General features: G+C 45.2%; 1 protein-coding gene across 2 annotated transcripts in view; it reads left to right on the forward strand.

Moving 5' to 3' along the window:
- Positions 1–21,944, forward strand: part of LOC119187743 (Hig-anchoring scaffold protein) — a 632,807-nt gene that overhangs the window by 568,440 nt on the left and 42,423 nt on the right. For both annotated transcript variants that reach the window (XM_075878863.1, XM_075878864.1), the window contains 2 exons: positions 3,943–4,218; positions 10,404–10,577. In XM_075878863.1, the coding sequence (XP_075734978.1) occupies positions 3,943–4,218; positions 10,404–10,577 (450 nt within the window). The remainder of the gene's footprint in view (positions 1–3,942; positions 4,219–10,403; positions 10,578–21,944) is intronic.

Raw genomic sequence — 21,944 nt, forward strand, 5'->3', positions numbered from 1 at the left:
CAGGTGCGTCCAAGAAAGTTAGTACATCATAAAGCTTTGGATACATTTTCTCCTGACCATTATTACCTTATTTCACAAAAACATCGTCGGAAATTTCTGTATAATGCACATGAGCAAGCAGGGAAGACGCGAACACTTTTTTTTTTCAGAATGCTTTCGTGATTTATCTGAAGTCGTGTCTGTCGCTCTTGCTCAATCTTCGCTGAAAGCGCTTCACTTCTCACTCGACGTTTCGTTGTCCCGAGGCTGCCAAAAAAGCGACGACGTTTCCCGTTGGATTTTCATGCGTGCCCGCTTCGAATGCTTGCCTTTCGCGATTGCGGTGCGTCGTTGGAAACAGCATGTCGGGCTGGTAAAGTGTTTGTATCTCCCTCGCATTGTAACGAATGAATACTCCGCGATGGGGACATCGACAAACACAAAAAACTGCCTCCTGAGGGCACGCGACTCTGTGAGAAAAGGAAAGCGCAATCCAACTGTCCTCTTCCTCTCTAAGCCTGTACCTTTTCACCCTTTTATATCTTCTGAACTCAGTGCTATCTTAAAATTTTAATACCCTAGACGCCAGATATCACAAAGTTACATATTTTTATTTCGTTTACACTGTAGGGCATACTATTTATTTCGTTTATTTATTTATTTATTTATCTACCCATTTTCTTTTCATTGAAAACACGAAGAGCACAGAGGAAATAGGGAAGGAACAGGCTGACAACGGTCACCTATAGGGGCACAACACCTGCCTGCTCTTTCGGTAAGGGAGACAAGAGGAAAGGGAGGCAGGAGAGAAGAAAAAAGGAGAGAGAAAAGGAAAGTAAAAAAGAGGAAAAATTAACACACACGCAAACACAAATAAATCGACACATGAAAATATCTATAAGCACGACACCAAGTCCCTTTTCTTTAAGAAAGTTAAGATGAATCTATGGGTCTGGTGATGCCTAGGAGCACATCCTTCTGGGGCGAAGCAGTAGTCAAGGGTCGTGCACCTAAGTTCAATCAGTCAATAATTCTTTCTGAGTAGTGCTCGCTGCATAACGAACGTAGGGCATGCTAAAATTACGCTTTTTAGAGCCTGATAGGAGCCACACGATGAGCATATCGGGCTGTCAGCACGTCCTTAGCGGTATAATCGTTCACGCACCGACACAGAACCAACTCTTACCTTATATAGCAGGGCTCTGTCACGATGACTCAATTCACTACCACGCATACCAACAGGAAACAGTCCACTTGACACGCTGATCAGAATGCTACTTTTGAAGATGTCGGTGAATCAGCAGACAATCAGCAGGCAACTGGCATGAAATTTCTCGGCAGTCGCGCTAGTTTTATGCACAAGTTGAAGCGAGGCGATCGGCCTGTTCATTCCCAGGAATGCCAACATATGAAGGCTTCCACTGGCAAACTAGGGACACCCCACGAGCAATGAGTTCTGTGGCAGATTTAACAATGCTGCATATAATTGGGCAAATGGAGTCTTTTTTTAGCAATCTGTTAAAGGCAGCACGGGAATATGTAGTTCGATTATTCGAGTTCTTCTTGTACGTATTTCAGCACAACATCTATTGTAGCTATAGTTCCGCTGTCGTTTAAGAGGATAAATGCGGTATACAAAGCACCCGTCAGACGTCAGTAAAATGGCAAAAGAAACCTGCAGAGTCATCTTGGTCGTCATTGTATACATATTCTACCGTCACTTTCATGTAGGCGCGACTGGGCCAATTAAAATAGTGTCGAAACTAGCTGGTCAGACTTTATCAACATTCCGGGAATAGAAAGATTATTTGGGAAGATGCGTATATGTCACGCTCTTTTGGAGTTTTCAAAGTATAATCTTCTGATCTGCGCGTAATTGTGGTAAACAATGCCGCCATTTTCCCCATGCAAGAGCTTCGAGGCGAATAATAGGTGGATTACATTTTGGTGCTCTATTCCTGTGCTCGATATGGTGCAGCGTTCTCTGGTCAGCTTGAAACCTCACGTGTAACTTGTGTGCTACGGTGAGTAGAGGAAGAGACTGCGCATCGCGAAGTAAGCCAAATATTTTTTGGGGGGCAACATGATGGTCCCGTTCGAGTTGATACATCAAACTTGGTGGCACTTTCAAAATAGGCAGTTCTTACATCAAGCCAGAGAGCACAACTGATTGATACAATTGTAGCGCTATTTTCTGGTCACAGACAGCGCCCCTAGCAGTCAAGGCGGCCACGCCTAAAAAAAAACAAAAAAAAAAACTGTGATCATGAGTCAGATTTACTTTAGGCAGGGTACCATGTGCTAGAATTTAGGAGAGAAGAAAAGAAAGATAGACACTTTTTTTTCGAGGTGCTGGCGTGCATACAAACATCGAGTGGAGCAGACAGAGATAGAGAGGGGTAGACGGGAGGGGAGGGCTATGACTGCAAAGGATATCCCATTTCAGATACACGGGGCGTCCATGTGCACTTTTGGGAAAATTATTTTCTACGTCACGGGAGTTTGTATATTCAAGGTAAGCGACTTAGCGTTATCATAACGCTGTACAACTAAACGTCATTTTTGTAACGTTCCCAGCACCAAAAAAGGTTGTAGCAATATTTTCAACTGGCGGCCACTTTTCTTGAGTTAGCTACCTCGACGCAAGGTCGTTTCACATTTTTGCTTTTTTTAATTCGTGTGCGTCAAATAAAGACGTTAAATGACTGCTTGTTTTTTTTGTAATCTCCAAACTCTTTTATTTTAAATCCACTAAAGTTACCACATTACCACTGCAAAAAAAAACGACTACTTCATGCCGATATAAAAAAAGATGTCATGTATAGTATCTGACGCACAATGTCAAAATGTGTTGTAACATTGTTTGCCTAGTCAGAAATTAGGATAATGTACCAGTACGAAAAAAAAAACAAGAGAGAACCAGCCATCTTGTTCGCATAAAAATAAATAACTCCCGTATACGTATGTTACGTATGTTTAGGACAAAGTTGGCGCAATTATTTGACTCTTGTCATGCGTGGCCAGTAACCAGCCTTCATTTTCACGTTGAGGTTTACTGTCTCTCGGAAAAAGCACTGACGTAATTTTCACTGCACGCGAAGAATTTGCGCTTATATGACGCAAGAACATAACAGCTGATGTTGATTTTTTGCTACAGTTAAATGCCCCTTATAGCTGGAAGAGTCTTACTTCGAGTTTTTGTAGTTACAATATAGGAATAGGTTGAAGATTGTATGAGAGCTTTGGTTATCTAACACGAGGTATTTAGTATCTTCCAAGTCGCTGCATTTACGCTAAATAAAATGTGAAAAATATTAATCACAATAAGAAGACCAAAAGACCGGCCAACGATGTCGGTCTTACGTAGTATGCACTGGCATCCGGCCCACTGCACAAAAACCTGCCAGGCTGGTCTAAAGAAGGACAGGTGGCAACTTTGAAAGACACTGTTCTATCTGCAGGCTCCCTTCGCTTTTGCAGATCGGTTACTTGCCAATAGGAGGACGTGAGCTACAAGGGAAAAGTTCAACCATCATTTCTCTTATTACGGGATTTACAGTCATTACTTTTAAATCGCATTGCTTTAGGGCACGTGTTCGACTGCATAAAAAGAAGTAGATCAATGAGGAAGTCAAGTCCACTCGGCAGAACTAGCACTTCGTTTAAGACATTTATCTCCAACATCTGCTAAATTATCTCTGATATCGATTAATATACCGTCCCTAACTTTCAGAGACACGCTATCAGAGACCACTTTTAAATCGCGAAGTTCGAGAATTATGTAAGTTTTATTATTTCTGTTGAGCAAGCATGAGTTGTATAATCCTTTTCTTCAATATGGAGGTTTCAACTCGTGCAAGAGCAACACATTTTGTTACCCGGGACATTCAACTCGTACCCGGCTATCGGCCGTAAACCGGCTGATACGCACTCGTGTTAATAAGGCGATGTGTGCTGGCGCAGAGGACGGAGCCCAGCAGCTGTCGGTGCCCAAGGAAGAGCGACGCAATCGGTCCTGCGTGTTCCGCAACACGGAGCCCAACCTAGAGGCCTTTCAGGGCGACCGACGCATCACGGACGACACGCTCCACTTTCCGCCGGGTTCTGAGCTCGTCTTCCGCTGCAAGGACATCGGCAAATACAGTCTGGTGGGCAGCGTACGCCGACGCTGCGTTTACGGCGACTGGGATGGCGTCAAGCCCTCCTGCTTCGGACTCTCCCAGGAGAACGACTACGCGCGTAAGTGTCTGAAACACAAGTTATCTACAGTTTTAATACGAGCTTACCGCAAGCCTTGATGTACTGATGGATTCAGCACTGAAAAGAACAAATACCTAGAATCAATGTGAAGTTGTACTGCAAAGCACATTACATCATATGTCAATATAACGTCAATCATCCCGTGGTTCAAGTCTGTGTGCGAAACATGCACCATAGAGAAACGTTTACATTCTTACGAAAGTTATAAGATCATATGTGTAAAAAAGATTGTCAGAGGTAGTTTTATTTAAACGATTGCATGGTTTCATCTGAAAGAAGGGGGCAAGCAGAAACTGCGCCATTGGAGGTCCTAATTACATGAAGGCAACAAACTATTCTCTAAATATCGGTGCATACACCGTTGGCAATGTCATTTGTGCACTTTTAGGAGCAATAACTTTCTAGAGATGGTCACATTATTTTCTCATGGTATGCAACGGTGGCGAACAGCAACAGAAATCTTTGGCAGACCGGTGGAGGTGGGCGTCTGTCGTACGTGATTCCGAACGAGGGAAACTCTCTCTAAATCAGTGGTGAAACGTAGTTTTTATGGTGAAATAAACGTTGTCAACCACATAACAGATGAACGCGTCTGTTGTCCTGGGGAAGCTTAAAGGGGTACTGACACAAAAAACTTGGCCTCGCGTTTTTTTCTGCTGCAATGCGTTGCTGTAGGGTTCTTAGTCATGCCACGACACATTGTTTGCTGCAGCACACGAGAGATAATTATTTACAGGCCCCTCATTCCATCAGTTTCAGTTTGTGTTTGAGAGAGTTCCAACAACTGGGTGCACCTGTCGCCACATAGCGTGTGCAAGCCTTCACCATGTCAGCACACAGAACTGGGATGTACCTCCGCACGATCCGCATCCAAAATTACCTTCGAATAGAAAATGGCACTGGAATGTTGCCAAACACAAAACTTTTTAAGCGTGCGCCACGGCCACGCACTCGCAACAAGCCGCCGAGAAATATAGACTTCGGGGACTAACGCGGCAAAAGAGAAATGATGGATATGACGTCATCATAACTTGTTTTGTTGACCGTAGCGTGGTGCATGAGGGAAGTAGGGGGTCACCTCGGGGTCACCTCCGAGGGTGTCAATAGCGCTATAGAGTCAGTCGCTCACACAAACTTCAAAATTAATTTAAAATACTTTCCAAGCTATATTCGCTCTTGCTATCTTGCAGATGATATAGAAATGTTCACGAGGATCAACCCCACAGGCTATCTCGGCCGTAAAAGTTTGTGTCAGTACCCCTTTAAGGGTCCCTAAACAACCTCTGAAAATAATAAAACGAACTCTTACTTCTCCCTCGGCATCTCCCGTTTTTGCGGCGACTTTCGTGGCGCCAGCACTCTGTTCACATGACTTCGGGATGGAATAAGCTCTGGAGATACATGTTGTGAATTGCCTCTTACGTATCGCTTTGCCATGCAGACGCACGCCCGTTATTCTTCGTCTCTCGTGACCATAGTGGGCGATAAACTGATTTCACTTCATTATCTGCCTTGCGACCGTTGCTACGTTTGACCCACAGTTCATCATAGCAGACGCCATTGTGCGTGAGCTGGTCTGCAAGAATGATTTCACGCCAATATCGGCACCCGGTCGGTAGCACCACGTACAACCCTGCGCTGTATGTGGGCCAGGCAGTTCGGTGTGGTCGGGTTTGAATTAACTCGACGGAAACCTCGCGAACAACCCTTTGATGAGCGGGGTTGAACCAACAGCCTCTAAAAATCTAGGGGGTGTTGGTTGAACAGCGTGAGATGGCGTAAGTGTTGCAGTTCTAAGAGTCAACTTCTCCCCTCAGCCATTGTCACCTACGCGAGGTCGTGACAAAGCACTGAAAGTTCGGAAGCGTGGGACGACACAGCAGTAGCAGTTCTCAGGAATCGAGAACCTGGACTGCCGAGTTCGACAAGGTTCTAGAACTCTGTACCTGAACGCAGACATGGACCACTGCTGACGTTCATGTCAGTGGCCATCTTCCCCACAGAGGAGTTCAACTTTCACCCTTCACCGGACTCTACCTCCTCGCCCTGCGATATCTTCAAGGCGTGGGCCGGGTGCATCATTTTGTGGTACACTGGTGTTACCCTTTGAACATTTTCGCCCGTGTTTCGTATCATTCGAGTGGTTCAATGTCTGCACCCTTTCTGGCAGGTGGATCACTGAGACTTAATGTCACCTGATTCATGGCAACAGTGGTCGTCGCCTTCTTCGGACTGCCGTATAAGGAAACGACGGGCTATAGAAGCCGAAGACGTTTTGTACATACTTTAATAGCTGAATCACTGTACAGTTTCATTTCTCTTGCATCATGTAAATAAACCTTCGTTCTATCTCTAAGAACGTGTCTCCTCACTGGTGATCATCGGCTGTGTGGACGACGGCGGCGAGCCAGCTACCATAAAAAAAAAAAAACACGCTGAGCCTTCCACACCCTTTGGTGGCAGCGGTGGGATGCCATCAACCCCGAGTCCCTAACACCTTCAAGCAAACATAACAGCGTTTGACGAAAAGCGCCAAATCTTGACTGCATTGCTTAACAATTAGTGTTGATACTCCAGATGTTTTATTTATTTTTTAATAAGTAGTGAGGAGGAGAGCTTGTAAGAAGGGTATACAGCGAAGGCGAGAAAGAAACTACTCTCACACCGTTGAATTTGGTGTGGTTTAAGGGTACTTTAAGGCTAAAAAATTTATCATCGCAAAGCGCTCTCATCGCAAACTGCCAGTTACAGCTTTCGCCGTAGATAGTGGGCCAGGTGTTACAATACGTGATCTTCAACGCTATTGCACCAACTCTGAACTGTTCTGCTTTAAAGTCCCAAACGGTGTAGTGGAGGGCTCCGAAAATTTCAGCCACCTAGGATTCTTTAACGTGTGCCGCAATCTGAGCACACGGGATTTGTTCCTACGACTTGCGGGTCAGCAGCCGCGTACATTCTCAACTAGATTACCGTGGAAACCAGCAACGGTAGGCAACCTTAATGCTGATAATGTATGCAATTCAATTTGTGAAATAGGTCATTTCATTTGCGTACTGTTTCTAATCGTAGTTTGCTAAAGGAAGGGGTTTCTGCTTTTTCTCTGACAGCAGTGGCGGCGCCAGGATTTTTCGCTGCGGCGGGGTAGGGAGGGGTGTACCGAGAAAATTAAGTTCCTTCAGGAGGGCAAGGAGACTGGGAACATGTGTGCTGTGTTTCGACTATACTTGCTGAGGGGGGGGGCAAAGAGAGGTATTAGGGGAGCTCCAGCTACGCGTTCCCCCCGTATGGATCCATGGTCCGGACCAGCCTCACCTAACGTTCGACTACTGATGTTTCCATACCTCGGAAGCCGGTAGTGCACCCCAGAGAACGTCGAAACAAGACAACGTTTGCATGCTCGTCAACGTCATGCGCACGTGACATGACGAGTGCTTGGAGTGATTATGCGTCTGCGCCATGTGATAACATGACTCCAATGCGAGAAAAGGCAGGGAATCATGATGATGAAAACTCTATTTTAGTCCAAAGAGGACGCAGGGGAGACCCCATGCCACCCGGCAAGTCCCACGTAGGGACCGCCAAACCACGATTGGCAGCTTGTTCGTGGGCACTCGGGACGGGCCGTGTTTAGGAAAGGAATATGCTTTGCGAGCCCTTAAACGGGGCGAGTTGCAAGGGTATCAAGCTCAATTCCTGCTTTCGCGACGCTTCAAAATATTGGTTATCTCAGCTCGTAATAAATCAACTGTTTTCAGTGTTTGACTAAATTTCCTATGCGGCCTTGGTTAGGGCCCTTTAACGAATGGGCATCATATAAAAGAGGGATAAGTAGTATGCTATGACATACCTACGCACACGCTTACTTGCATACATACATACATACATACATACATACATACATACATGTGGTTTTGGGACGTTAAACCCCACAAATCAATCAATCAATCATACATACATACATACATACATACATACATACATACATACATACATACATACATACATACATACATACATACATACATACATACATACATACATACATACATACACCCAGACATACACACATACATACATACATACACCCAGACATACATACATTCATTTATACATACACCCATACATACATACATACGTACGTACGTACGTACGTACATACATGCATACATACATACATAACCCATACATACATATATACGTACGTACATACATGCATACATACATACTTACACACACATACATACATACATACATACATACATGCATACATACATACATACATGCATGCATGCATACATACATACATGCATACACCCATACATACATGCATACACCCATACATACATGCATACACCCATACATACATACATACATACATACATACATACATACATACATACATACATACATACATACATACATACATACATACATACATACATACATACGCGTAGGTACGTACGTGCGTAGCTACTACACATACGTGGAAATGCAGATTTCCTCAAATGAACTCTGGTTCAAATAAATTGTCTTGACATGACACATTCTGCTCGTAAAAAAAAGTAACGTATGATTTAGGCGTGTAACGAGAACAAGACACGGACTTTCATGGCTTTAATGGGGAAGGCAAATGATAGTGGACGAAAGGGCAACTTGCCGCCGGTGGCAGTTCAGTCGGCAGCATAATTCCCCATTATCGAACAAGCTGCAGTGACATAACATGAGACTTTCTTGAATATTGTATGCTTCGGTTATTTTACAGTACACCCACTTCTTGATGATTTAATTTACAAGCTTTTTTCAGGTACTTCATACTGTGTTCTAAAAAGGTGGCTAGTGTGTTTAATTGACAGGGTCGTTGTTACAGCTAAGTCATTTCCTTTCAGCGCGACAAGGGACACTCGAGTAGTATTATGATCACTTTCTCTATGTTCTGTTTCAGAAGTTCCCTTCAGCACTGTGGAGCTACAGGCTCCTGAGCCAATAGGAATGGCGCTTATCCCCTCCACAAGTATTCATTGGCACCCGTCTGCTCATCGCATTCACGGCGGCTGCGCAATGAATTGTAGTTATTATGGCTAGTTTATTAACTTGAAAATGCAGTAAAGCTAATAAACAAGCAACTATGCTGCGGTTTGAAAAAGCATGAATGTGTTGCTCGGCTAAAAATTGGTAGAATCTCATGCTGGCGGATAACTTTACCTTGTGGCTTTTTTCTCCCTTACGCTGTACGTGGCTCTCGAATGTCTGTTTCTCCGTTGACGCGTTCCTTCGCGTCTCCTGCTGCAACGCTCCTTTTCTCTCTTTTTTGTTTCCACCGAAGGAGGGTCTGACGCGCACGAAATGCTGTGCGAGGTTGCATGTCCGATATTTGGAGATGCAGCGTTCTTGGGCTGACGACGCAATCCGAACACTGCCTCGGCGCGTTAGGCTTAGCTGGAGCGGCTAAGCAAGCAGCATATCTCGCTAATGTCGGCAAAACGTACCTGATGCGTTAGTCTCTGAGTGATATGAAAAAAAAATGACGGCTGATTTCACCATTTGTTTACTGCTGTCAGCGCTGTAGGCGTGTGTCTAGAGCAAGTCCGCGCTGGATTGAAGTGGGTGGTCACTTCTGCATGGGTGCTGCCATGTTGATTTGTAAACACAGTTAACGGCTGTAACCAGCACAAATATTTAAATGCGTTAAAAATAAATGCGAAGAAGGATAAACATCATGTTATAATGTGATCTAAAACGCACCAAAGAAACGCCAACTCTAGCCAACCCTGTCAATTTCATGGCACTTGTGCGTGGGACTACGTTTCGCCGCGCAAGCGTGTTGCTTTCTTACACCCATTAACTTGGGTAGTGCAAAGTGGAGAAACAGAGTAGAGGCATGTTGTCTAAATGGGTTTTGTTGCATGCGGACCTGTAATGTCAGTAGCTTGTAAAGTGTGAGGACGTCAGATGTCGAAAAAAAGATGTCTTGCACCTCATCATTATCTTGTCATTCTTTTTTCGTGGTGCCGTTGTCTTTAAATGTTCGCACCCAAAAGTAATCGTGGCCTGCGTCGTCATCAGTCGTCATTTTGCCTCTGACGTTGTGCCAAGTGTTGTAGAAAGCTAAACCTGACCTCACCGTTTCTGCCCTTCTAATGTGAGACCGCAATAATGTCTGGCAGTGGAAAAGCCTCCGACGATCCTCTTCCGGCCGCACGTGATGCCGGTAGCGCAGAGCAATGACGGCAAGCTGGTCGTGTACCCGGGGGCTATCCTGCACTTGGAGTGCCTCTGGCTGCGCAAGTACGGCACGCCCAAGTGGGAGGTCAGCCACAAGTCCCGCAAGTACGCCGAAGGTAAGCGCACCCTCTCACCATGCAGCGGCAATGGCCTTATCGAAAATCAGATAAAAAGTATTGCCGGCATTTTCGTTATCAATCAGCTCTCAATCTTGAGTAGCTGTTCCTTGTATTTTTGTGCTTATGCAGCACTTATTTCTGCGAGCTGCAAGACCAAAGCAGTCAAAGTACGGCAATGAAGAGACACTCCGCAAGTCTCGAATGATGTGCTCTGATAGTAACTTTAAAAATGGTTAACTAGTGCATGCACGTACAGCCCCGTCGTAGTGTTCTAATGGCTAAGGCACTCGGCTGCTCGGGTTACGGGATCGAATCCCAGCTGCGGCGGCTGCATTTTCGATGGAGGCGAAAACGCTGCAGGCCCGTGCGGTCACATTTGGGTGCACTTTAAAGGACCCCAGGTGCTCTAAATTTCCAGAGTCCTCCAATACAGCGTCTTTCATAATCGTATGGTGGTTTTGGGCCGTTAAATCGCACATATTATTGTGAGTACGTATACACTTGGTTTGTGTGAATTTTTATCTTATGGGAACTTTTTTAGTTCGTGAACATTCTTTATTGCACTACTGAGACTGTGCGAAAGTTATAATATGGGTTTATTTGTCTAGTTTTGCTATTGTTGACCACAATACAATGGCAGCTTTTATACAAGAGAAAAATAGTGGCCGTAGCCAAACGTATACGGACGAAGATCTCCTTAAATATGTTTATCGTTAATAAGTGATTACGCATGCCAACTTTTGCTGTGCACTGCCCAAAAACACGGAAGCGAAAGACGATGTTTTACGGGCCCCCTGCTCCGATGCTGCACATGGGCACGGTATCAAGCAAAATTAGAAATCCACCATAACTTTAATAATGTAGGTAACCCATACGGAAATTCGGTAATGTTAATTCGCGCTCGACAGTGTTACTGCCAACCATGGGCGTAACCTGGTGTAGTGGGAGTGGGGGTCAAATTTTTCCTCATAATTTTTCAATTTTACTTGCGTATATATACAAGCACGCACATAACAAACGTACGCACGAACATATATAGAGTATAGCTGAACCTCCCCCACCCCTTCCCTAGAAAAATGTCAAGTATTACCTGTCAATCCCTACGTGGGAGACGCCCACTACGCGCTAAACGCGTCCTGCAGGACAAAAAAAAACTTTTCCTATTCTATTTTGGCAACGCTAGTGTGCCAAGCATAGGTAGGCGAAATCATTCATGATTCAACTCACTCAGACTCCGATCCAGCCTTCAATCTGAGTCAGAATGAATCCGGGTGAGTAATATTTTGGCGAGTTTGCGTCCGAGTAAGCGCGGTGGAGGCAAATATTGCTGATAGTGAGTGTGAATGAACTCTAAGTGCAAAATATATTTCTTGAGTGAGTCTGACTGAACTGCGACGTTTATTGCCGAGGTATGGTCCTACCTACTCTTCTATCAGCATTTCTCCAAGCCTTGTATAGGCCTAATCTCTTAATATACCATAATAATCGATGGGTTTTTAACTTTCCAAAAATAAAATATGATTATGATGGACGCCAATGTACACGGCTCCAAAATTTTCCAAGTACATGCGTCTCAAGCATTTTCGCTCGCGTCGAAATGAGGGAAATCGATTCGCCAGTATTTTTGCTGTGGCACGCGAAGTGAGACGAGGAAAACGATACTATAAAACTGTTTATTTGGTACATTACATGGGACATCAGCAGAAAGAAATAGAAATTTGGAGGTCGCCGCGCTTATGTTCGTATACAGCTTGAAGACCACGAGTTTGCGCGATATAGCTTCCGGAGCGACAACGAGCAGGCTTGTTGTCAAACATCAGGTCTTTTTTTTTCTCTATTTATTTATTGACATACGAAGTATTACCATTGAAGAATTGCATCGTGAAGTACAGTGAATTGCACATACACACAATTTCAAGTGTGCGCCGGCAAAAGATTTAGCGCAACCATGCCGTTGCAGCAACTTAGGCCACCAATGTACAAGGTAGCAGCATGAAAACGCGGGCCTTCATCGTGAACTTTGCACGCAGGAATACAGCTAAAACGCGAAAGTATCAGCGTTCTGCATCGGAATCCCGCTATTCCGCATTCTGAGCGTTCTGCAGGCGGTCACTTTACACACGCCCATAGGCGCGAAAAACATTTTGCTTTCTTAGCGCTACGCATACAAATTCATCAAGTCCTTTCCACATACCTGCAATTCTGCTTATAGCACTCTCGATATAACCTGCAAAAAATGTAACACGTCGAGTAATTTTTAAGCAGAACGCAAGCACCTGTACGCGGTGACATATTTTTGGTATTGGATTTCGAAACAAGTATACATAATACTCAGCTTCCACACTTGAATTCTTCCAGCTTTAAGAGAACCTTCATGGGTGTGGTCATGGCTGTACGTTCTGAGCTGTCATGCTTCAAGATTTTTCGGCCATCTTATGTCAATACGGCCGACTCACATCTCTGCACTTGCTTTTGCGCTTCATGAAGAAGGGCCGGTGTGTATGTGCGTAGAATGGGAAGAAGGCGGAAAATCTTAGAGCATACATGAATAAACTGCGCAGAACGAAATTTGAGAAAAACCTATTTATAGCCTGCAAAAGCTTTTGGCTCCTCCGTATACACAGCCGCCCCTCTATTTGCAGCAAATTGCCATTGCGGGCATTGCTGCAGCGTCGTGAGAAAATCTAATTTCACGCAACGTGCCATGAGGCAAAACTACCAACGCCGATTTGCGGCAAACGGTGAGGGGCGAGCTCACGTGACACTTATATAGTTGGCTTACTTATTTAAAAAAAATTCAATTCAAAACAACCTACGCCGCGTTCTGCGGCCATTACGCAAGTAGCGGCGCCAATTTTCAATTATTCTTGTTGTTCCTGTTTTTGAAAAGCGCATATGTGATAACAGGCATTGTTGGCACAATAATTTAAGATACTTAAACACGCGTTGAAGGTGCTTATTGTCGTAGACGGCATGGGGATGCGATGCTTTTGCCTTAGCTTCACTCGGCCGGCTTAATTATCCTTAAAAATACAACTAGAATGGAAAAAGTTCATGCTGTGCCAGATATATGGGAGAAAAATACTTGTTTAGGACTCCATCATCATCGTACTGATTTGATATGTATGTTTACTTTTTCTTTTTTACTGCGACGGTAGTCGAGGGGCCCTTCACCCTGGCAGGGCATCCGAAATTAACAAGATTGGCATGCATACATCGGTCGACAATGATCGCGTATGCAAAGTATGATACGCTTTCGTGGCGTCATAATCGTCGAAATTATAAATAGGAAGCCATGTCCCCTCCTTTTCGAGGGATACATGCTTGAAGAGGTGGTGGTGCTCGCAATAACTTAGGGTTATACGTCGCTGGTGTACTCCTTTCGGTGTTGCGGATTTCCCTCTCCAGAATTCGAATGACTCCGGAATCATTCCACAATTTCGTGACCCCGGAATGGAATGGGAATGGAAAAGGGAAAACACTTTGGAGCAATTGAATTAGAATGAAATTAGGTGCCTTTTGCATGGAGTGGAATGGGAATGGAATGGAATCTTTTTTTTTTCTCCCCAAAAATAGGGCACGCTTTCGTTAACGCACTGTTTTTCGAAATTCAAACATTAAAAAGCCGGAGCTTTGAATTTAACAATGAAGCAGAGTTTTTAAAATGGCTTGGCTGATTATAAGCACACTACAATAATGAGCAATGAGCCCACCACAATGCTTTCCTTTTATAGGCTGTGTTGCTCCAAATTTCATCGCTATTGATCGCGTCACCGTGTTTCTATGCCTCTGGTATCCGTCGTGCGGTGGAACCCCCCCCCCCTTTTTTTTTTTCTTTTTGGTGGCACCCCAATCTCTCCCCATTCACCCTTCGCTTCCTTTTTCTTGCTTCTGTTGTCATCTGTGACTCGGACACATGTTTGTATAAGTGCTCTTTTAAGTTGTGATGTGTGTTCACGATGGCATGATGCTTGTGTTCACTGCAAGCTTTCTAAAAGCAGCTTGCGCACCGTCTCACCTCATAGCCCCCACCCTCTTTCGCAATACTTTCCTCTTTGTCTATCCTTATGGGCGCCTTTGCCTTAAATTCTGTTGGCGATGGTCTGCAGATCAGCGCTGCACAGTTCTTCGTTTGGTTGCTACAACTCGTTACCTACACGTGTTCGCTTCGCCAAGCAAAAAGGGCATTGGCGAGGAACTTAATTTGCCACACTCTTAATGGCTACCACTGTAATATTGCGCTCAAATCAGTCTGGGCCTGAGTACATGCTCTTTCGAATTCGCCAGCCGCAGCATGTTCTCTAAGTCCACCTCTAGTTAGCCAGAGCCAAGGGTAGGCGTGGTGTAAATGTGTGAAAGATCTGCCAATTTGTGAATGAGAAACAGAGACATAAGTTAGTGTACAAGCAAATTCAGTATCCCAGCAGATACTAAAGGGAGAAACAATTATAATGCTCTGTGGCACCCATTGATACCCTCACAGGAAAGTGGCAAATGCTGTATGCACGGCCTGACGTTCATCTCACGAGCAGGGGTGCTATGTAGGATAGTCTAAGCTTCTCGGGCAGACGAGTTTGCTCAAAGCTCGCTCTGCAGCGGCCATGGCATGAAGACAGCGCGGAGGGCGTGATAGCAGCCTTGATAAAAATGGCTACAGGAACGCGCGTGGCGTTGGAAACACATGTGGGTCATTTGCAGTGGTTATCAAAAAAAAAAAAAAACACCACGTGCGAAGACGTGAGTGCCGCCCCTCAGTCAACATTTTAACAGTATAGCGATGTCAGCATGATTGTCGCGCTACCTTTTTGCCAACTCAGCACGCGCCTCCCACAGGCGTGTTCCTGGGCGTATGTCCTCTTTCGGACAGGTTCTTTCGTTTCACCTGCAGCATGGCAATTTCCAGTCTCGAATGCAGCAAGGGTACACACGTAGTACTCTCTTGCTGGTTGTATTGCTTCTATCAAGTATTGCACATAAATGTAAGGACAAGTGGCCACCAGGGGCGCTCGCATAATGGCGGCAACGCGACTGTGATTGGATACGTTGTGAGCGCGGCGAAATTAAATGCGAAACATCGTAGCCGCGTGGTCATATCACTGTTACTTCGGCGTGTGTGTGTGCATAGTCTGCGTGATAAAGGTGATAGATCAATCGTGCCGCTCCACGTGTACTGCTCCTCGCCAAGATCAAACGTGGTGGGCGTACCCGATCTTCACCGTGGGCGTCTGTGATTTGATTTGTGGGGTTTAACGTCCCAAAGCCCGCATATGATTATGAGAGACGCCGTGGTGGAGGGCTCCGGAAATTTCGACCACCTGGGGTTCTTTAACGTGAACCCAAATCTGAGCACATGGGCCTACAACATTTCCGCTTCCATCAGAAATGCAGCCGCCGCAGCCGGGATTCGATCCCGCGACCTGCGGGTCAGCAGCCGAGTACCTTAGCCACTAAGCCACCGCGGCGGGGCAACGGGCGTCTGTCAATTAAACTTATTGACGCGTGAACTCGGATACAAACTTGTTGGTTCTGAGAAGGCCCAAGTTTAACTCGTAAGTGTGATGGTACCGGTGTGACTGCCAGGCGTTTGATGCGGTGAACGCTACGCGGCAGCTTTTTTGCGTATAAGATAATTTGGTGCGCTTACACTACTTGTGCACGGTTGGATTCATAGAGGAGCTTGTGATAACCTTGCGTCTTGCAGAAGTAGGTCATCTACTCATGTGTGTGGTCGCCTTCAAAATTAAGACCGCATCAGCTCTCAACTTTATTGTACTACTTGGAAGAGGCTTAACGACTATTACACTGAGCTGTCTTGCATTCACTGATAAGGCTTCAAGTAAAAGGCAATCATCTCGAGCGCAATTAGCAAGACCACGATCAGTATGGAGCTCAATAACCTAACCCTGAGTAGCAGGATAGTACTCGTCATCATATTAGTAAGGGCCAGCAAGCATAGATATTCTTAGCGTGCTCATGATTAACATTGCATTAATTAGCATAGTTTAGCTAGCTCATCAACTAGCATGCTTTAGTTAGCCCGGTTCTGTCTTTACATGGCTTCATTAGCATGGTTTTCTTAAGATGTGGCGTAATAACCTCAGCCTTAATATCACATGGCGTAATTAACTCGGTCATAGCATGTTCTAGCCTAACTAGCCAAGTGTACCATCCAGCCAAAAAAAATCACAGCATATCTACTGAGTGAATGATGATGAGTGGAGCGAAGCTTCGGATGGTTTTATTATTAAACGGTGCATCGTCCGTCCGTCTGTCCGTCCGTCCCTCCGTTCATCCGTCCGTTCGTTCACACCTGCTGAGTGAGTCATCGAACCAGGTGGTCACGTACCACAAGCTAGGAGGGACAGACTCACAGCTTTAGGAGCTTCGCCCCAAATAGCTAATTAGCCGGCTGCACGTGCTTGGGTGCTAGAGGGTGATGACAAAAAAGACGACACGCACCAGCCGAGCAGCGCGCTAGAATGTACAGGCTGAACACGATGATTAAGACGTGTATATCGGGTTCGGCTGCTGTTCCGACGTTGTATGACGCTCGGCCACCGTGCTGATTATTCTAAAACACATAGTTCAGGCATTAAAAGCTTCAAAAGAAATTAAAACACCCCGTGCTTGTAAAAATATAATCAGGAAAAGGTTCTAAAACTATTATTGCATGGGTGCACTTCCGCACTCAGTGAAACGACAAACAAATTAAAGAAGGTACCTCAGGTTAGAAAAAAACCGCCCAACTTAATCGACCGTCCTTGACGCGATGACTGGTTTCATCGTAACTAATGGAACGCAGTGCTCGGAGGGACAGATTTGACTTTTATAGCGATAGCAATTATATGATTACTCTCGGCTGGATTTTGCCACCGGCGTCGATGTCATGTACCGTATATGTATACGTATCTATATATATGAAAACGCAAGAAAGGGGGAAAAATCCAGAAAAGAAGCACTTTGGCGTGCGGAATCGGACGTGGGACCTCTTCGTCGTGAAAGCGGGGCGTTGACAACCGAGCTACCACGGAGAACGTTGTTCACCGTTCAAACGGCAAGCTATTTATATCTACCACTTACCGCTGCTGTGTTTTCGGCATTACCAGAAAGATGGCGCAATGAGAGCCCGTTGTCACATCGCGCAGTGGTACCCGCTCTAATCTCCTACGCGTACTTTGCCCGGCTTAGAGAAGGGGAGCAACAATCCCTCGCGCGCCCTTATGTCGCTGTGGCAAGGAGGGGAGGATCGTACGCCTTGGCTAGACTCTGGTTTTACGTGGAACGATTCTGCTGTAGTTACCGGGCGCACAAAGGTCACTGAAATCATTGCATTCTCCGTTCGCGAAAAGCGCGCGCTTTTGAGACTCAGCGAAGTAACAAATGAGATGCTTATTCGCGTGCCACCGTACCTGTGAGTACGTTTTGTACGTAATTTGTGCGCGAGAAACGCGGGGCACGTTTCGATCTGCTTTCCATTAGGCGCATAACCTTTCAAATTGTTGCTATCGCGTTCATTGCTTCGCCTTTGCGGCAGAGCTGTGCCTTTTTTCGTACTGTTGGCTCGTTAACAAGGGGGCGTTGCCAGAAGTCGGGAAGATCCCACGTTTTGCGAAACTTGGCTGATCCTGCATAGCGCCCCAGTTAAGTATACTTGAAACATGTATATACGCGTAATATTTGTGGCAAGAAAGATATTGCATAGCTTCGCACATGCATACAAAGAAAGCTCTCCTCAGCCCTCCATGCATGTGAGGCGCCCTTGAAAAGTGTGGATGCTGACGAGAGTGTGGCGAAGTGATCCGTTTTCTAGCAAAAAAAAGGCACCAGGTGCCCGAGTGGTTCAAGTTTCTATCCTATACCAGGAGATCTAGAGTTTTCTCTATGTTTACGACTGTTCCACAATCCAGACGCATAGAAAAAAGAAACATCCGCATAGGTAAAACGAGAACTAAAAAAATGGCAGCTTATCTACGGAGTGAATGATGGAGAATGGGGCGAAGCATTCGTCCGTCCATGCGTCCGTCTGTTTGACTGTCCATGCGTCTGTTCGTGCGCCCGTCCCTGCGTTCGTTCATGCATCCGCCCCTGCGTCCGTTCATGCGTCCATTCATGCATCTGTCTGTGTGTCCGTTCGTGCATCTATTCAACACTCCAAGTCTCATCATCTCGCATCTTTTTATCATATATTCCCCATATAGAAGCGCCGCCATTAAGTGGACATTCCAAGGACTAAACGAGAGGTGGCACACGCACACTTTCTTACGGCTTGCGCTTCGGGTCTACTTCCCACCTTCAACCACCTTGAGTTCATGGTATACATATACTAGTTCACTGTATTCATGGCACTGTGGCCCAATGCTCGCTAAACCTTTCTAAAACCAAGGAGGTTACGCCCAGCGAGTATAGCGTAGGCACCTTTTCCTGTCAGATAGTGCTCAATGTACATGCCAGTGGCTGCTAATGTGAAATGAGAGACAGGAGGATTCAGCTTTTAATTTCTTATGGCTTGCGCTTCGTATTTGCTTCCCCCCTTTAACCCCCTCGAATTCATTCATGCTATATACTAGTTCATTGTATTCATGGCCCTGCGGCTCAACGCTCGCTAAACCTTTCTAAAACTAAGGAGGTTACACCCAGCGAGTATAATGTACGTAGCAACCCTTTCTTGTCCGATAATGCTCAATGTACACGCCAATGGCTGCTAATGGGGATCGCAGCGTGCGAGTTGACTAAAAGCCGAATGCTCCTGTCTCTCATTCCCCATTAGCAGTCATTGGCATGTACATTGAGCACTATTTTTTATTGTTAAACAACGCACAGAAGAAACCTCTCACCGGCATCACCTTGGAGGTCAAATGTTATACCTATTTCGGGTATGTGCCACTGGTGGTTACGTACTACGAGGGACGCACAAGCCACGCCATAAGGAGCTTCGCCCCTAAAATTGCTTATGGTGAGTTCCGCTTGTCGAGCGGGAGTAAGTTTTCTTGATTCACGGCTGAGAATCCGCGTTCTAATAGATTCGGAGCAATTTTGCATTTTCCACTGGTAGATTTGGAGCAACTCACTCCGCGACAGAGTGTTCCACATGCTCCGTCTTGCAGCGACCGATTTCGCTGGAACACCGAGAATGCGTTGCCATCATTTCCAATGCAGTTGGGCAGCTAAGTTGCCTTCAGCGTTTTTTAAGGTGGTCTAGTAACACTGCGCTTGTTTACATTCCCGAAATCGGAAAGTGGTACCCCTGCATTGCGTGACTGCGTAGGCAAAATGCGTGCTTTTCAGTGGCAGCAGAGTTCTCATGGAAACGTAGAGAGCGCTTCCCATTACAGTTTAGCGACGTATGGGTAAACAACTTCCAGAGTGACGTCACCTGGAGCATTCACGTGTTCCACCCGCAAATCAGGTTTGGGGCAATCTGAGTGCTCGCTCCAGGACTTCGGCAACTGCTCCGGATCTGTTGGAATTCGTCATTAGTCTTCTTCAGCAATAGTTTCAGCGTAAAAGTAAGTAATGTTATCAATTTAGCTATAACACAATTAGGCATAAACACTAATAAAACATCACTTTCAAACTTGTTGACCACGCAAGCGGGAGCACTGCCCACATAGGATTTAGGTGGGTAGTTGTACTACACTAGATACCTCACCAAGCTGCTAACCTCGACCTCGGTAACGTGTTTTGCGTAGTTTTGCAGTTCTTAATACATCTGATGACACCAGTTTTATGGGGTGTTTATTCTTTACTCAATAAAGCTATCAAGATGCATTTCTTTTGTTGAAGAATTCGAATAATGAAATAGAACTGCATTCCCGGAGTGGTAACAGTGAGCCCAAAAGTGAGCCCAGAAGTGAGCCCAGAAGCCACAACTTGCTTCTAAATAAAGTCTCCACGTTCTTGCTCCGGAATGAACTGTGCGTCGTACCAGCAGATGAAGAGGGAGGATTCGCTGCGCTACCAAATGATGTGTACCTTCGAAAAGGGCGTGACGTCGTTTTTTCAATGTTTAAACGGTGGCCTGATGTATCTCTAGCAAAAGTAAAGAAAAAAGCCAAAGTACTTTCTTCGCAACAAGATCTAAAAAAAGCTGTCACTACTGATAAGTAAATGTGAGAATTTAGCTCTCGATATGCTTTTTTCATGCAAAAACCATGGAGAAGGCTTACTTTTTCGCGCAATGATTTTATAAAAAGCAACGTGGCAGAAAGCACTAGCACATTTCATTCAAAAAAAATTGAAGCTCTTATGTATTGATGATCCCTTCCTCTTCCGTGGTTCCCAAGAAGTCATAATCTTCATCAACCAGAACCCGCACGAACAGCTTACCACTTTTTCAATCGATCTGAAAGAACTGTATCATTCTTTGCCAACCAATGAACTAATTTCATGTATTGAAGATTGCATCGATGAGTTTCGACCCGTTCCAGAACACTACTTGTATAGGTGCCGGTGCTTTCCTTGACCTTTTCTCGTTATACCCTAAATCTACCTATGTTGAATGGAATAATGAAATTTTTCTTCAATAGAATGGTGAGTCGATAGGTTCATGCATTGCCCCACTTTTGAGCGATCTGTATCTAGCAAAGCTAGACAGAGCTCTTCACGTACACCTCAGTGGTAGCACAACCGATAGTTATAGCGCGAGAACAGAACGACGACACAGAGACAAGAAGGACACGAAGGACACGCCTGCTCTCGCGCTATGACTATCGTCATGTCATAGCAACTAGCCCAAGCTGCCACACTTCTATAAGGTAGCAGTGCTCTGAGAACTTTCCGGTTTGTTGATGGTCATCCTGTGGTTCTCAAGTGGAATACTGATAACTTCCAAGTTGTAACAAGTCACCTCATCTCATTATTTAAGGAGTGTCTGTCACCTCTGTTTAATACACACGAAATGCCACAAGACAGCATCATTCAGTTCCCATATAGATTTGAGAATTACATTCGCCAATCAACATACGTGTTGGAAGTACGAACCGCGAGCACAACCATTGTTGCCGTACACATTCTCAGGCACAAAATTAGTCGTGAGAATTATTGTTCAAACTTGTCTTTTTAATTCATGCAAAAAATTATGTCAACACGCTGTCACTGGAAGTTTCATGGCGAAGATACGACGGCTCGAAGGAGCAGGCTACCAGAAGCAAATTTCAAAGAAAAGAGGAAAAACTGCCCGGAACTTGTTCAACAGGCAAACATGGAAGCAGGTCAACGCAAGAAGATTTCGGTCATACTCTACATGCATAATACATCATCTGAAGGAAATAGGACAACAGTGCGGAATTCGAGTGGTTTTTTCAGCATCCCATAAACTGTCATATCTTTCGCGTGTCACTTGTCCGGTAAACAAAAAGAAATACC

Source organism: Rhipicephalus microplus, chromosome X (genome assembly GCF_043290135.1).
Source record: "Rhipicephalus microplus isolate Deutch F79 chromosome X, USDA_Rmic, whole genome shotgun sequence".
Taxonomy (NCBI): Eukaryota; Metazoa; Arthropoda; class Arachnida; order Ixodida; family Ixodidae; genus Rhipicephalus; species Rhipicephalus microplus.